This window comes from Stegodyphus dumicola, chromosome X2 (assembly GCF_044657685.1).
Source record: "Stegodyphus dumicola isolate Sdum_Otavi_A_Nest chromosome X2, ASM4465768v1".
NCBI classification, from domain to species: domain Eukaryota; kingdom Metazoa; phylum Arthropoda; class Arachnida; order Araneae; family Eresidae; genus Stegodyphus; species Stegodyphus dumicola.
The window spans coordinates 29935148-29950771 of NC_140781.1; the positions used below are offsets into that span (position 1 = coordinate 29935148).

The following is a 15624-nucleotide window of genomic DNA, read 5'->3' on the forward strand; positions in this document are numbered from 1 at the left end:
CATTAGCTTCAAAAATGAAGCTTTCCGAAGCTTCATCTTTGATTTTTTCATATAATTTTTTAAATTGTGTAAATCATTTATGCTTGCAGGCAAAAGATTCATCACTGCTTTCATATTGTTGAATGTCATATATTATTGGCAAGTGTATGTGATTTGGTTGATGAGTTTCTTAGATTCTTAAATAAAGATTTATCATAGCAGTGAGTGTAATTCTGGCAAAGTTTAGAGTTATATAGTGTTTAAAAGTAAATTCGCATATCATTCCGAATAATGTAATCTTAAAAACAGGTATACATATCTAGTAAGTTTTAAGCATCATTCATTACATTTACACATTTTTACATTAATTAATAAATTTCTTCTTATTTCTAGATTTTATGCAATTTAAAATTTTTGCATTTAATTTAGATTAGAATTCTGGGGGAAAAAAGACTTTTTTTTTATTTTCGTAATTTAACTTAGTCTTATTGATTAGCATAGGACAGTGGTCCGCAAACTTATTAGCCAAGGACCCAAATATGAACATTACAACAATTAAAAAAAAAATTGGGAGCCAAATCTACTTGTTTAGTAAATTTTTATTACACTAAATAAAACTAAATTTAATACTTAATATTTATTAATGCAAACAATGTGCTTGCATCTCCTTGGAAAATGTGAGTAAGTCAGGTTTGTATGTTGTTTTTAATTTTATGCATGATTCCAAGTTCTCATCAATAAGGTGACTTCTCAGTTTACTCTTGATAATGTTCATGCTTGAAAAAGATTGTTCGCATATATATGTAGAACCGAAAAGGGAAAGAATAGCAAATGCGAGCTTTTTCAGCTGATCGTAAGAGTCAGAAATACTATTCCAAACGTTAAAAATGATCATGTCTTCCTTCTCCAGGTCATTCAAAGCAGACCACTTGTGTTGTGAACTAAGATCTTTTTTCTTCTCCAATATTTCCAATTCAACACAAAGACGTTCGAATTTAGAGCGCTATATCTCCTTGTTTTTTAAATCCAGCAATTGTACTTCAAAGCTACTAGTGTCAATTTCAAAAGAAAATTTCAACTCGGGTATCGTAGCATTAAGAGGATTTTTGACAAATGCTAAAGTTGCTATGCTGTTTTTAAATTCCTGAAACCTGCTGAGAAATGCTTCCATCATATTTAGAATTATTGTTTTAAAATGGTATTTATCAATAGAGGAATTATTGGTACAACTCTAATATACGCCCTAATTTCACCAAATGTGGCGATATGTGTTCTGCGCTGGTTTTTGGCACGATTGCGTGTTCTATGGCAACCCTGTTGACGTTGAAAAATCTTTCGCTGGAGCTCGTTGATTCGCCTCTGTGTCTGAGAAGATAGGAGGGAAAGATAAAATGGTTAGTTGTTGAATTGAAGTTCGACAAAAGGAAATATCATTGTGGCTATCCTGTTGAGGGGAAGTGGGTATTTGGAAGTGTGGAAAGAGGGTCTGGGAAAACCCCTATGAGGTATTTTCTCCCCCCCTTCTCTTCATGCCTTTATTATGTAACTGTGTAAGGTATTTCTCCCACCTTCCTAGTGTAGTGGTTCTGCATCCTAGGCCGGTATTCCAGAGGTCCGTGGTTCAATTCCCGGCGAAGGTGATTGCTTATTTTTCATCTCTCCGGCTTTTCCAATTAATCTAAGGTCTTTACAAGGGTGGTGGATGATGATTTCTCCCCACCCAGGATTTGGTGATTGGATTCCCTAAAAACCCCAGTTACCCTTTAATAGGGGGGAGTATATAAGGTATTTCTCCCACCTTTCTAGCGTGCCTTTGTGGTGTAGTGGTCAGCACACTGAGCCAGTATTTCAGAGGTCCGTAGTTCGATTCCCGTTGAAGGTGGTTATTAATTTTTCATCTTTTGCTTCCAAAAAATCGTAATGTCTCTACAACTGGAAGCACACTTGCCGTGTATTTGGGAGGTCTGCAGTTTGAATTCTTTCAAGGGCATGTTTTTGGGGGGGGAACCTAATGACTCCGCAGTGGCACCGAAACTGGAAAAGGTGGTGGATGATAATTCATCACTATCAGGATTTGATGATAAGGTCCACTCAACCCCAGTCGCCCTTTAAAAGTTGGAGTATATAAATTATTTTCTCCCTCTCTACATGTTTTTCGGGTGTAACTGGAAGCACACTCGACATGTATTTGGGAGGTTGGGACTTCAAATCCTGGTTGAGGGCATTGCATATTTTTCATGTCTCCAACATAAAAAATGTAATGCCTCTACATCACTGTTACTCTTGAACTAATTAGATGTTGAAATGCTGCACATGAACTTTGGCAGCAGAGACATGAAAATAGATTGCACCATGAAGTCTGGTCCTAGCATAAAATCAAGTGCAGTGTGATGACCAAATATTTAAAATTGTGTTCCAAGTTAATTCTGTTTGTATCATTATTTCTAAATATAAGAGCTGCTTCACAAAGCTATAATGAAGTTGCATACACACAATCTGAAAAAGGCTGAGTGACTAATTTTTTTTGTAAGCTAACTGGTTTTTAAGAAATTTTTGTCTTTCCCTCTGCATGTCTTTGTGTAAGTGATAGCATTCCTGCTAGCATCAGAACATCTGGAGTTTTTTCTCTCGGAGAGGGCAGCTCTTATTTTTTATTTCCTATGTTGAAAAGCCTAACAGACTTTACAAGTTTTATACCAATAACATATCTCGTGCTTTTACAAAACACCTACTCAGTATTCTCACAGTACTTTATATTAACACTCGGGCACCGCTGTGATCAAACTGTCTGTTGTATTAAACTATGTAAAAACAATGAAAACTGGAAAATATTTTGACATTATTAAAATCAGCAACAAAGTAATTTATTCTGTGCCGTTTAAGGTTTATGAAATTTAGCAACTCCATATTAGAAATGCACATTCTAACCTCCTAAAAGGACTGTGGTTATAACTGATTTTAAAGCCAAGGAAATCATCATTACTGTATTCTGGGCCTTCATACTGCCATGGAATAAATATAGTATGTTTATCCAATAGCAGTATGAATTTAGTAGAAAGCATTCCTGTTCTGGAAATTATCTCTGCAGGTCTTCAAAGTAAATTCACTGCTGGAGCCTTTTTTTTCCCAACATATACAATTGCTGTGTGTGGCTGATCTAATCACTTTGAGTTTTCCATATTACATCAAACACATCAGTTGTTATGCTCACGATAGACATTTTGTTGTTCGCTGTAACAACACATTCTGCATGATGACAAATCTCTGTTGATGTTCAGGAGCTCTTTTAGGGCCTTGTATTCATAATTTATATACTTGATGTGTCAATTCTCTTAGCACTGCTTTAGCCATGTGTATAGATGACACTTTCATCTTGTCACATTCTGTTACTCTGAACCTACTACCACGCACTTAGTCCATGCTAACACTGAAAAATTAGCAAATCTGATACAATCATCTTCACTAATTAGAAATTGCATTCCTTTGACCAAAGAAGTTGAATACTGAAGTGCTATTAAAGGCCAGGGTTTCAACCCATTTCTTGCATTGACCCCCCTTATAATTTTCTCTGTAGCACACAGCATACAACATAATCATTATGCAGATAATTATCCATAAATAACTTAGATAACAAACTAAGAATATGACCAAAAGTTTTGAAAAAATAGTTTATTACATTTATGGTTTAACATTTTTGCATTATTATTATTTTTAATTTTAAAATATAAGCAAGTTTTGAGAAACAAAATCAAAGCTTTTAATTTCATGAAACTTCAGTTAGTTGTAATTAATGTTCCCTATGATTGCTGCATTTGATGTATTGACACATTGTTTTTAATATTTGACATACAGTTGCATAACTTGATTCTTAAAGCACCTCTTAAAAAATATTCAATCTATTTTTTTTGTTTTTTGTTTTCTCTATTAAATTATTGACTTGTCTGAAGCCTGCCTCCACTAAGCAAGAAGAGGAAAAAGTCAATAATGTTGATTTGGTGGTAACTTTTTTTTTAGGATAATTCTCTTTGACATCTTAAATTCCAAAGCTTAGTGTACCCATACATTTTGAATGTAACTTTACTTGATATACCTTTAAATCATTAAAAATAATTATCAATATTATTTGTAAATGATTTTGTAACCAGTGTTATCTCGATTTTTATCAATCAGTTGCTGGAGCATATTGAACTATTGATCGCTTGATCACCTTTAGTCCCATTTAAACTTTCATCAACCTCTCTTGGTCAGTACTGACCTAGTTGGTGACCCCTGTTTTAGACCAAAGACGCACTTGGATGTCCCAGATCACATATAATCTGTATGTTCCAGCCTGTAAACTACACCTGCCTAATTTCCTAGAGCAGTATTTTATCTATTGATGATGAGTTATTCATCTTTATCAATGATATATAGTTACATCTTGTGTTCATTTGTGTCGTTCTATTTGAGATTATGACTGCCATTGTAATGGCAAGTTTTCAAACAGTTCAGAATATTACTTTATGTAACATGGAGTAAGTGGTTCATCAAAAGTGTCCTTTATCCTTAATGAATTAAAACAGAAAACATGTTTATTTACTCATTCTATAATAATTTTGTAAAGAATAACAGTAAAGTGCATTTTGGAAAATTAACCTTTGCTGAAAATGGGAGTTAATTTTCAGATTTTATTTTCAGAAATTTTTTTTTTTTTTAATATGAACAATTTCCATTGTTCGTATGACAAAATTGCATTCTGCAAAGCTAACTTTCGATGGGAAAAACTGGTTAGGTGTAGTTCAGATTAAGAGAGTATGTACAGTTTACACAAACCTAGATATTATTTTAATTAAAAGGAAAATATGAAATAATTACCAGTTGAAAGGATTTATGTTACTTCTTAATAAGTCAATACATGAAACATAGACTTGATTTTTGCTTGGAACAATGTCTGATGCAACTCGTTAAATGTTTTCGCGGTAAGGGGGTTTCAATATATCTTGCAAAGTACCTTCTTCTTTCTTCATTTGGGTTAATCTCCATTCTTTTTTTTTTTTTTTTTAACAATTTATTTAAAATTATGAAAGTTAAAGGCGACTAGTGTTAACAAGATCAATCAATTGTTTATTCATCATTTCACAATCTTTATTTTTGACTAATACTTTGATTTTTTTCTTCTTCTAGATCTAAAAATTTCTTCTTCTAGATCTGTCTGTTGCTTTTGCAGTTAAGTTTCCTTGGTTTCATTTTTAAGCAATGGAAATCCTAATTGTTGACAACTTCTGGCCAGTACCAATGCCAGCAAGCAATCATTGTTGAGATTCATCTGCTTCATGCAAGTTAATTATGCAATATCTGTATGCTGAATTGCTTCCAAAATGCCATTAGTGTGTCATATTTCCCTTTTTCTAGTGCTTTTATTTGCAGAGATTTAAACATTGCGTGACATAATAGATTTTGAATGTTTTTTTATGGTTCATTGATCCATTGGATGGATTAAGGAACTGGTGTTCAGTGGAAGGAATAAAACTCCTGCATTTGAGTGCAATGTTGTGAGGGCTTCAATATCATGTCCTGGAATTAAGAGAACTTTAAAGCTTCTATTTTACTGTTCTAAGTAATATTTGACTTCGTTAATACACTACAAAGTCCGAAATGCGAACATCCATTATACAAAATGATCTAAAATCCGGAGCTCAAAACCACCAACGTTTTGTTGTAGGCTTTTACGAGCATAATGCGCATTTTATTCCCCCCTCTGCGCATAATAAAACATCTGGAGAGTCCCGATTCTTGATTTCACTTCGACACTAAATAAAATACCTTGTTATCGAAGAAACAATTATTTTAGCATAAATTTGTACGATCAGTAATTTGGCTCCATTGCTGCATATGTGCTTGGCATACATCTCAAACCCAAACATTCCACATAGATACATCATTGATCTGACGCCAACCCGACGAATCATTATTTATTATACCTTCCTTTCGTCACCGCATGCTTATCAAAACATGACAAATTGAGTAATAACTCATGTAGCGATGCCTAAACAATTTTTTTATGTTAGTAATTGAATAATAAAGGAGTATGGTAATCTCTTATGTTGACATAACACCTGGCGATGATTACAAATTTAAGTTAAATGTGCTAAAAATGTTGACGAGGAAAGATTTACCAAAACTTTCTTTTCATATGCTAAAAATAGATTTTGTTGATACTCATAGACCCAAAGATTACATTTAGGGCTATTTGAATTAATAACTGATTTGTTATTCACATAACTCTCGCAGAGACTGCATCAGGCAGTAAGATATCTAGCGGCGGCTCTCAATAAGGCTTAATGTATATAGTAGGAATTTATTTATTCAGAACTTTGATAGGCATGTGTAAGAAATATACATAAATATAATAAATAACTAAACTAATACAATTCAGACTTAATTGTCTCGGTGCACGATAGAAGCAAGATAAAATTTAACGAAACAACTTGTTAGTCGTCAAGCTCATGATGCATAGCCAAATATGTATAGTGAAGGATAGCTAAATTTGATGATGATAGCCACTAATTTTAAAGGTTTTCGGATATCGCAAAACAAGGTGAAATTTTCCAATTAACGGATTTTGTAAAGAAATGTGGAGAAGCAGTAATAAATGAAGATTATATAAGAGAAGTTTTTCATTGTGATGACAGTGCTTCTCAATCAATCAATCCATTAATGAATGGCGAAATCTGTAGTATGGTTTTAGATCCAGGAAAAAAAAAAAAAAAAAAAAACCCACTACCAATAATTAAGAAAGTGATAGAGAAGTTACTGAAAACGAGAAAATTTCGATTGACAAGTTTGTCAGAATTCTCGAAATAGCAGTTACAGGATTTGTAACAGTGTAACTAAACAAGAGATTATGTCTGTCTACAGAATTAATTAGAAAGTATTAGCACAAAACAACAAAGCAACTTGCATTGGAAGAAATGTTTAATAATCTAAACAAATAAATATTCAGCTTTTTTTTTTTGTAAATTTTGATACTGTTTAGATCATAAATACTTCATTATTTCATATTTTTAATTTTATAATTTTTACATGCCGTCTTACTAGATTTAAACTGATGATCTATTATTCGGAAAAATTCCAAATTCGGAATCGCCGAAGTCCCGACGAGTCCGGATTTCGAACTTTGTACTGTATATGAATTTTCAAATGAAAGAAGACTAATGCAGCTGTAGTTCTGTAGCATGCTGTGTATAATTGAAATTCCTTGCTTTTGACAAATTAAATAGAGACAATTAAGATAACATGTGCACTCAAAATTGCTTTCTGCAGGTCCGTGTTCGTCAAGGGTTTACTGTATACTGTAGAAAGTACAAGATCCAGAATCTTGGAACTTCGGAGATCCCAGATTTTAGATCCTTTTTTAAACCTAATAAGACGACAAGTAGACATGGCAACATTGGGACTTCAGCTTTTCTTTAGGTCAGACAGACAAATGCTAACGTCTTTCTCACAAGGCCAGAGCAGGTGCAATACCATGGCAGCGGCTGTCAGAATTTAGGGATGGCAAAAAATTGTAGAATTTGGAAGAGTACCAAGCTGCAAAAACTACAAATGGCTGATGTTTTACAATTTAGGGGAGGCAGTAGGCAATAGAATTTAGGACCCATTCATTGCACTGGGCCATAAAATGCGTAGTGCCAGCCCAGCTCTTCTCCTCGTAACTAGTCGGAAGTGTCATTCTGGCCAGTATCAATAAACATTAATAAATGCATTGTTATTGGCCTCATGGCGACCAAGTAATTTGAATTAGAAGAAGTTTCAATAACACAGCAATGCGACAGAGAAAGATTGAATTGAAAATGTGCAAGTCATCAACAAACTTTACAGGTATAAAGACAGGCCTTGAAATTCATTTACGAATGCTATCCCAAACTGCTAGCAATATCTGAGAACCTGTCAGAGTGCTATATTGAATGATTTAAAAACATAAATTCTTTACATAGAACTTTTAATTCTTATTTCTTTGATGTTAGAAATATCTTTAAGGTCCCAGCATTACAATAAAAATCCATATCATGACATTAGAAGGTAATAAAAAAACACATGTAATGAACAAGAAAACTCTGACTGGAACATTTTAAAATTACAATCCAGATTATTAAAGAAATTGCACATTATTGAAAGTATCCCAATTTTTCTTATGCAATGCAGATTCTCTGCCTTACTTTTAACCAAATTACATCAAATCCATCAGTTTTCATCGTAATAATAATGCTAGCCACAAAATGGACAATTTGTAGAAGCCCTCTTCCAGACAATTACAAAATAACATCTAACTGAAGCAATTCCAAATTTAGTATCCTAAAACCTAAATCTTATTCCAAAGCAGTTAATGACACTGACTCCATTATAAAAATTGTATCGGATTTATTTGTGAGGGAGCTTAGAAGCATTTTTGGAAGCACTAATTTATCCTAATTAACATTTATTAATAAAAACTTGCATCAGCAAAGAAATGCTGCAATTTCAATGTAGAAATGTACATTTGATTTGATATCTTTGAAGAAATGAATACATTCCAAAGTAATATTTAAACTTACGCCGTAGTTTTTTATTCCAACGCTTCGCCAGCCAGTTAAATACTGGATTCTTTGCTGTTCCCCTCAAACAAGCAATCAAGGACGCAGTCAACTGTTTAGGAGGTGACTAGTGCAAAGGCTTTGTGCAGCTTACACTTCTCGCTACTCTTTGTTCTGTTTGCTATTTTTTAAATAATAATCATTGTTGCATTTATGAATTTATTTATGGAAGTATAATAGCACAGACCCGTAAAATTAAAACGTGATTTAATACAGTATTACATTAGAAATATTAACATAATATAGTAACCATTAATAAAATATTTAAGTATGAAAATGATTAATTGTGAAATGAAAAATTAGAAAATATGCAAAGCATACTGCAGAATAAAACTATCAAGATGTAACTAATTTTCAAACTGCAAACTTATATAGCAGATCTACGCTTTGTAGTTCACTAGCATATGAAGTAGGATTGATTCTCTGCGAATGGCTTCACCTAAGCAAACGAAGCTGGTTTACGTTGTGTCTACAAGAGTTTGCCTTTTCCTATTCATATTCTTTGGTGCGACTCCCTGTCTGAGGTGTTTTAAAGTGGCATGCAGAAATTTCAGTCTATATCTTTCACTCATAATTTCTTTGCTTTGTGGTACCATTTTATTGTTATGCAATTTCTTTAAGTTTGAAGATTTGAGAATTTTCCTTTTTACTTCCAGAACCTTCGAACAAGACAAAGGCAAAGCCATTTACTGATCGAACTTCAAAAAATACTCGAAACTTCGAAGATGCCAAGGATGTTGAAGATCGGAAAAATTTTCGAAATAGGGATGAGCATCCACCTCTCAGTTCTGATGTGAGGTAAATTTAGTCTTGTTAATTGCAATTTTTCATTATTTTAAGAAGTGAAAAAATGATTTAAATTTTAATTATGATCACAATTAATTGATTATGAGAAAATTATCGAAGTATCTTGCTTGAACATTGTCACAAACCTGATGATTAGTTGAATCTATATTTGTAATATAAATGGATGTAAATTAATATCATGTAGGTTTCTGTTCTCATTTAAGTATTCATTTTGTTATACTCAAAGTTGAATCATGTATAACGCATTCACTGTATTTTCTGTTTGGCTTTTTAAACTGTCACATTCTGAAATATAAATCTTATTTCAGTCAGTAGTCAAATCATGGCAGAAAGTTTGATCTTAATGTAAGTGTGCTGGAGAATCTCATTTACAAATTTTTTAACACGTTGACTGCCCAACACGAGGTAATTCATATTAGCGCTCTTTTCAGGATGCCCAATACGAGTTATCTCATAGTTTCTTGACTTGCCACTTTTCCACCACTACGAGTTACTTCGCTTAGCGCCTACTTTAGCTGTACCGAGGCGACAATTCAAAGCATGTCCATCCGAATCAACTCGTGGTGGGCTTCTGCGAAGAGCTTTGTCTAACAAAAGCCGACTACAAGCTGATTTGTAGAACCCTTTTTTTTTCTTAAAAAAAAAATAAAATAAAAAAAATAAAAAATAAAATAAATCCTGTAAACTTTTTAATGATTGTTACGAATCATAATTAGTATTTTTAATAATATAATATGATTAAATCGATTTGGCTTCTTGGACTCAAATCCAAAACGTGCCGTGGCAGTCAACATGTTATTTGCATTTTGAATATCAAGATTCTTATTTATTATTTAGCAGATTGCTGCGTTTCATTTTACAATCATTGTAAAAAAACATGTCAAAACAAAATTCCTGTATGGGAAAAATGGAAGTTTTAAAAAAAGAGGAATTAGTATTTTGTTCTGAGAAAATGTGTCAGACCTGCTTTGTGTTTTGCCAAAACTGTTATTTTTGTTCTGCCAAAACTGGTATATCATGCATGTATTTATGATAAAAAATGTAAATTAAAACATTAATTTTAATATGCAGTAGCAGTGTTGCCAGATCCTGCGATTTTTCGCAAATTTGCGACTTTTGACAAACTTGTGCTATTAAAATTTTAGTATTTGCGATTTTGCGAAATATTTGTAACCTTCATCAATTCCTTCTCCTAATTTTTGCGACTTCAAAGTTATTACAAATAATTTACATAAAAAAACAGTTTATTTAGGCTTAAAAACGAGATGGGGGATTGGGGGGGAAAGTCAGAAAAAAGTAAAAGAAAGTAAAAAAAAAAACTGCTTCAAGAGCTCTCACCTTCCCCCCTCTCATCCCTCGGATGTTTTGTTTTTAAGTCAGTTCTTCTTTCCAGTTCTATGGTGAAAACGAATCGAACAAAAGAACTTGCAGCTTGGGTACCCAAACAGAGAAAGAAATGAAACTTATATTGGGTACCCATACAGAAAAAGAAATGAAATTCATTCTCCTGATTATAATATTGCTAAGAACTAAGCAATGACTTAAAAAAAGGCTTTCCTGTAATCACTATCTGAAATAAGCCCACCAGGCAGAAGGGAAAACTTGCTGAAAAACATTCCCCAATTAAAATGTTCACAATTAAGCAAAGTAACAATGAATTAAATAAATTAACTGCCAACTCAAATAATTTAGTACAAAAGTGCTAACAATCTAAACGTGAGGAATCTCTGTTCTTAAGAGATATGCACAAATTAATTCAAACATAGAACCTAAATTAAATGAGAATTAATTAAAAAAGAAATGGATATATAAACAATTGAAAATGAGCTATATAGTTTTAAAATTTTTGTTACTAATTCGTTAATTACGTATCTTAGCTTTCGTTAAGCTAAGATACGTAATTAAAATGACTAAGAATCGAATACAGCCTATAACTTACGGAACTAATAGACAGTAAATTTGTGATGATGTCAGAGGTCATGTGAGCATGCATAACTAATGTCACAAAAATCACATGATCTCTGATGGTCATTTGCGATTTTTTGTAACTTTTTGAGTCTGCTTTTGCTACTTTAGTTGAAAATTTTCTGCCAACACTGAGCAGTAGTCTTTCTCTTTCCATCTTAAGAATGGTAACTGCTTATAATAAATCTCTCTAAACTGCATCATTCTAAAATGTGACGTAAACCATGTGATTATTGCATAATGCTAATGTATATACTTCAATCAATAATCGTTACTTAATACTTCAGCCAAAAATCATTTCAAAGTTGGGAACGGAAACTTAATCAAAATAAAGCTTAATCAAAGGTAAATCATTCTGAATTGGGTTTTCACTTTAGGCTTGTTGCATTATCTGTCTTGCTTCCTGGCTGTCAATAAGCTCCCTCCATTGAAATAAATTGTTTTAAAAACTTTGAAAAGGTACAAATGTCACCAAAAGTGGAAAGAAAAGTTTAATCAGCTATGAGTACAGCTAATTCTCTATGCATCAAAACTCTTTCATATATATATAAAGTTGGTGGATTTTAGGAAATTCCAGATGAAAATTTTTTCACTTGAAATATTATCGGTATTTTCTGATTATCTGCACCCCTAAAGAGATTACTAAATATGTCACCTATGCCATTAAAATAGGCAACCCGTGATATCCCAAAATATTTGTGCCAAACAAGTATGCAAGTGCATGCAGCAAGTAAGTGGTCCTAGCGTTTTTGATGCATTTAAAATAATGGTCATTAATGTTTGTTTTTGTTGCACTGAGTGCATTTATTTCTTTAAATGAGACATAATAAAGAAATTGCCAGCTGATGAAAAGTGTTGCATTTCATCAAAAAATATTATGTAGAATGCAGAAAATTGCATTCCATGGAATTATACTTTGTAATTGAATTTTATGGCTCAAAATTTATGTGCCAATGCCGAGTTTGTGCAATTCTCTGATGTTTTTTAAGCCAAAACAGATAACTGTATACAAGAAAACAGCATGTGCGATGTTAGATATGTGCATTTTGTGATTTTTTTTTAAAATTAAAAGCAGATATCTATGTACATGAGAGTACAGTTAGAAAAAGGTTTTTTGTTATGTATATTTCATGTGTTTTTAATTAATTGCTCACTTTTTTTTTTATAATCCTTAGTGCAGCAATTTTTTGGAAGGGCTGTCATCGTGTCTTAGCATGGCAAAAACTTCGCCAATGGTTGGCGACTTTTCTGGAGGGGGTTGCAGGTAATCAAAGTATCATATTTATTTTGTAACTCAGCAGCCTAATACATAAAACTTCAGCAGTTTGGGGGCAGTGACAAAAATATATTGCAAATAAAAAGAAGTACATGTTCTAAATTTAAAAGCCTAAAGTTTCACTAGCAATTAAAAGGAAAAAGAGCATTGTGTTAGGTGGATAGATGAATATCTGTGGATTAGCTGTGTTTTACAGGGTGACAGTGAAGTCTCGATCCATTTTGTTGTAATGGTTGCAGTAGAGAAATTTTGTAATGGGGGACATTAGAGATTTATGGTATACATGATAATGCTTACCTGTAGGTGCTCGGATCTAAAGGGTGTTAATTATCCGAGGGGCAAAATAAGGCTCTAAAAACAAGCAGGCAAAAAACATACTTAAAAAATTTATGAGCATTTGAACTTCATTATACAAACATTAGTCATGCATCTTTATCAGAAACATCAAATCATGTCAATGAAGCCTTTAATCCAAGTTGCATGTAGGCTCATTTTTCTGTTTAAAAGGAGCGAATTTTAAATCTATCAGTTTAATGTTGTAAAACCATGTATCTGAAGATACTTGATATGACATCCCATATGCCTAAATAGCATATGCTATCGATGTACTTCTTACATGTACTCTGGCAGGAGCATGGGCATATTTTGTCAGTTTCATTAAAAAAAGTGTTTTGGAAGTTTTAATCATTCCATTCTATTTCCATATTCTGTGATGAATTTTAATCAATAATTTAATGAAGTGTACTTTATATTAAAAATTTTAAAAAACTGTCAATTGTTTTCAGTGAGTGTCAACAGATTTCATTCAGAAAATATCTATCATTACAGTAAGACCCCACTTAACACTATTTTGTTTAGCGCTGTTTTGGTTTAACACTCTTTTATTTGAATTGTGGGATTCCTCGGAATTTGCAAGCAGCATTAGGCTTCCCGATATCCAAAACAGTTTATCTGTGTTTCTTTCATGTGATGTTATACGAACGTATTTTTATCGTTTCAAACATTTGTTGACATTATTGTAAGTATAAATTTATATAAGGATTGATGTAGTGACAAATATTATGATTTTTAGGTTTTATCATGATGTTTATAAAAAAACATGAAACTAAAGCAACAAGAAAAAGCATTTCACTAGAAACTAAAATGCAAGTGATTAGAAGATTAGATACTGGTGAATGTCAATCTCAAATTAGTGCTGCATTGAATTTGGCAACTTCAACAATAAGGACTATCCTTAAGAATGAAGAAAAAATGCCATCATCGGCAACTGCAACTATGACAAGCTCTGCAACTAGAATTACCCATTCTAGAAATAATACAATAGGGGAAATGGAAAAGCGACTTTCTATGTGGATTGACGACGAAATTGAACACAATATGCCATTAAGCCAGCCTATTATAACGGAAAAAGCTAGAAGAATTTTTAATTACATTCAGGTTGAGGCAAGTGACACAAGTGAAACTTTCATTGCAAGTCGAAGATGGTTAAATAAATTTAAACATTGAAATAATCTTCATAACATACAGATTACAGGAGAAGCAGGAAGTGGTAATATGAAAGCAGCGGCATTAAAAACAATAATTGAAAGAGGAAACTATCCTCCAGAATTGGTTTTTAATGTTGATGAAACAGGCCTATTTTGGAAATGCGCCAAAACGAACATGTCTATGCCTTTAAGAAAAACGTGCACCAGGATTTAAAGCTGCAAAAGATCGCTTAACACTTCTACTGGGTGGTAATGCAAGCAGAGATTTCAAATTAAAACCACTACTTGTTTACCATTCCAAAAACCCAAGAGCGATGAAAGGATTATCCAAATTAACTTTACCTGTAATTTGGGAGTCTAATAAAAAATCATGGATAACTATGAAAATTTTCCAGAATTGGTTCACTGAATATTTTTGCCCGTCTGTTAAACGTTATTGCGAAATTAAAAAACTTGAATCAAGAGCACTACTTTTAATTGATAAAGCTCCAAGCCATCCAAAAAATTTATCTGACTTAATAACATACATTCCAGTCAAAGTGGTTTTCTTGCCACCTAACACAACTGCCGTTGGATTAAGGTGTTATATCAAATTTTAAGGCTTATTACCTGCGGCGAACATTTAGACAGATAGACTAGAACTAGACAGATGTTTGAAAAAACATTTAGACAGATGTTTGAAAAAACAGAGAAGAGAAGCAATCAATAAGAGAGTTTTGTAAAAACTACAATATAATGAATGCTGTAGAAAACAGAAACCTTTCTTGGAATGAGATAACAGAAAAATGTTTGAAAGGGGTGTGGAAGAACATTTGGCCACATCTAAGCAAGGGCGGTGACACCGTATGTTAAGTTTAGGATTGTGTATCCATAGATCGCCAATAGATGGCGGTAGTGTTTGTTTGTAAAAAGAAACTGTGATGTCAATTATGTATATGTATCTGTTCATCTTTGGTGTTCGTGAATAAATGTTGTGTGGAAGAACGCTCCTCTGTTTATTACTTTAACTGCGATCCAGTCTGATTTATTAGAGATTTACTCATATTTTGTTTACCGTACACTCTGTCGATATGAATGAAATAGTCGAATTAGCGAAACAAACCGGTGTAGATGAGGTAAATGTAGATGTCGAAGAAATAATGCAAGAAACAGCAACAAGTCTTTCTAATGAGTTCAAGGAATTAGCAGACAAAGAACACAAAAATATTGAAAGTAATGATTCTGAAGAAGAGGAAAAAGAACTTTCAACAGCATTCTAAAAACCAGTTTGGCTGCTATAACAAATTATGGACGAATTTATTGAAAATGATCCAAATTTTGACAGGTGTTTAAAGGCAAGACGGGGCATTATAGATGCCTTATACACTTACCCAACAACTTCTTACAGAGCACAAAAAGGAAAAACCATATTACATTAGATACCTTCTTAATAAAAAGGCAGAAAACTGAAAGTACAGAAGAGACTGAATGATCTGAAATGCAAACATACTTACTTAGA

At 32.8% G+C, this 15624-nt stretch overlaps 1 protein-coding gene across 1 annotated transcript in view; it reads left to right on the plus strand.

Annotated features, from left to right (window-relative positions):
- The window catches only part of LOC118181808 (intracellular hyaluronan-binding protein 4.S-like), a 45132-nt gene that overhangs the window by 2257 nt on the left and 27251 nt on the right, over window positions 1–15624 (plus strand). Inside the window, exon 2 of the mRNA XM_085809584.1 lies at window positions 9248–9389. Within this exon, the coding sequence (XP_085665710.1) occupies window positions 9248–9389 (142 nt within the window). The remainder of the gene's footprint in view (window positions 1–9247; window positions 9390–15624) is intronic.